Source organism: Sinocyclocheilus anshuiensis, unplaced genomic scaffold (assembly GCF_001515605.1).
Source record: "Sinocyclocheilus anshuiensis isolate Anshui unplaced genomic scaffold, SAMN03320099.WGS_v1.1 scaffold152, whole genome shotgun sequence".
NCBI classification, from domain to species: Eukaryota; Metazoa; Chordata; class Actinopteri; order Cypriniformes; family Cyprinidae; genus Sinocyclocheilus; species Sinocyclocheilus anshuiensis.
Genome location: NW_015555781.1, coordinates 1388926 through 1390036, shown reverse-complemented (window position 1 = coordinate 1390036; position 1111 = coordinate 1388926). Strand labels below are relative to the sequence as shown.

General features: G+C 36.7%; 1 protein-coding gene across 2 annotated transcripts in view; it reads right to left on the bottom strand.

The window, feature by feature from the left end:
* The window catches only part of LOC107674700 (ubiquitin domain-containing protein UBFD1-like), a 7051-nt gene that overhangs the window by 4083 nt on the left and 1857 nt on the right, over window positions 1–1111 (bottom strand). For both annotated transcript variants that reach the window (XM_016468778.1, XM_016468779.1), the window contains exons 3-4: window positions 415–623; window positions 238–303 (exon numbers count right to left, since the gene is read on the bottom strand). In XM_016468778.1, coding sequence (XP_016324264.1) covers window positions 238–303; window positions 415–623 — 275 coding nt within the window. The remainder of the gene's footprint in view (window positions 1–237; window positions 304–414; window positions 624–1111) is intronic.

Below are 1111 nucleotides of genomic sequence, written 5' to 3'. Positions count from 1 at the left end.
CTAATCCAGGGGTGCCCAAACTCGGTCCTGGAGGGCCGATGTCCTGCAGAGTTTAGCTCCAACTTGCCTCAACACACCTGGTTTATAGTATATAGTATGCCTAGTAAGAGCTTGATTAGCTGGTTCAGGTGTGTCTAATTGGGGTTGGATCTGCAGGACACAGGACATCGGCCCTCCAGGACCGAGTTTGGGCACCCCTGCTCTAATCATACCCTATGCCTCACAGGTTTTGCTTACCTTAGCTCCTTTTATAGATGGCATGACATCATCTGGTTTTCCTTTGTCCAAAACTTTTCTATGTTGCTGAGAGAAAAAAAGTATCCACAAGTATATTTATAAAATTGAATTACATAGATACATTTATACATCATAGCTTGCTAGAGTTCACATTATGCAAATAGGTTTTCCACCCACCTTTTGCCTGCACAATGGCTCCTTTTTGTTCTCTTCAGCTTTAACCTCTTGCTGAATAACTTCTTTTGGTGTATTTACAGCTAATACATCATTTATTGTAGATCCAACCACCATGATCTTTGCACCGTTTGTAACTTTGATTTCTCGAAGCGTCTTGTCCTCTGGTAGCAGTCCTTTGTACATCACTTTCTGCATAGCAGGTGGAAGACCTGATAACCATTCAAAACACAAACAAAAAAAAAAGCATTTGTCTTCAGTAACTTCAATCCTGATATAATATGGTAGTTCCATATTATATAACATTATAAAGTCTCACTATGAAGCATTTTACTGTTTTAATAGTGATATGAGACAGACAAGGGTAGTTTTGTGCTAAAAAATTACAACATGCAGTACAAAAAGAACAGTTAGAGATTCAGGTTTGGACACACCAACTCATTTTTTATTATTTCTATTTTACACATTTTAAAATGATAGTAGCCTAATTGCTGTAGGAGGTACATTCTGGGATGATTTTTAAAATCTTTTGAAGGAGTTCACATATATGCTGGACACATGTTGGCTGCTTTTCTTCATTAGAAAATTCAAACTGACACAAATTATAATTGTTATTATATCTATATCTATACTAATGTGTATAATATCTATATACACACACACACACACACACACACACACACACACACATACATATATA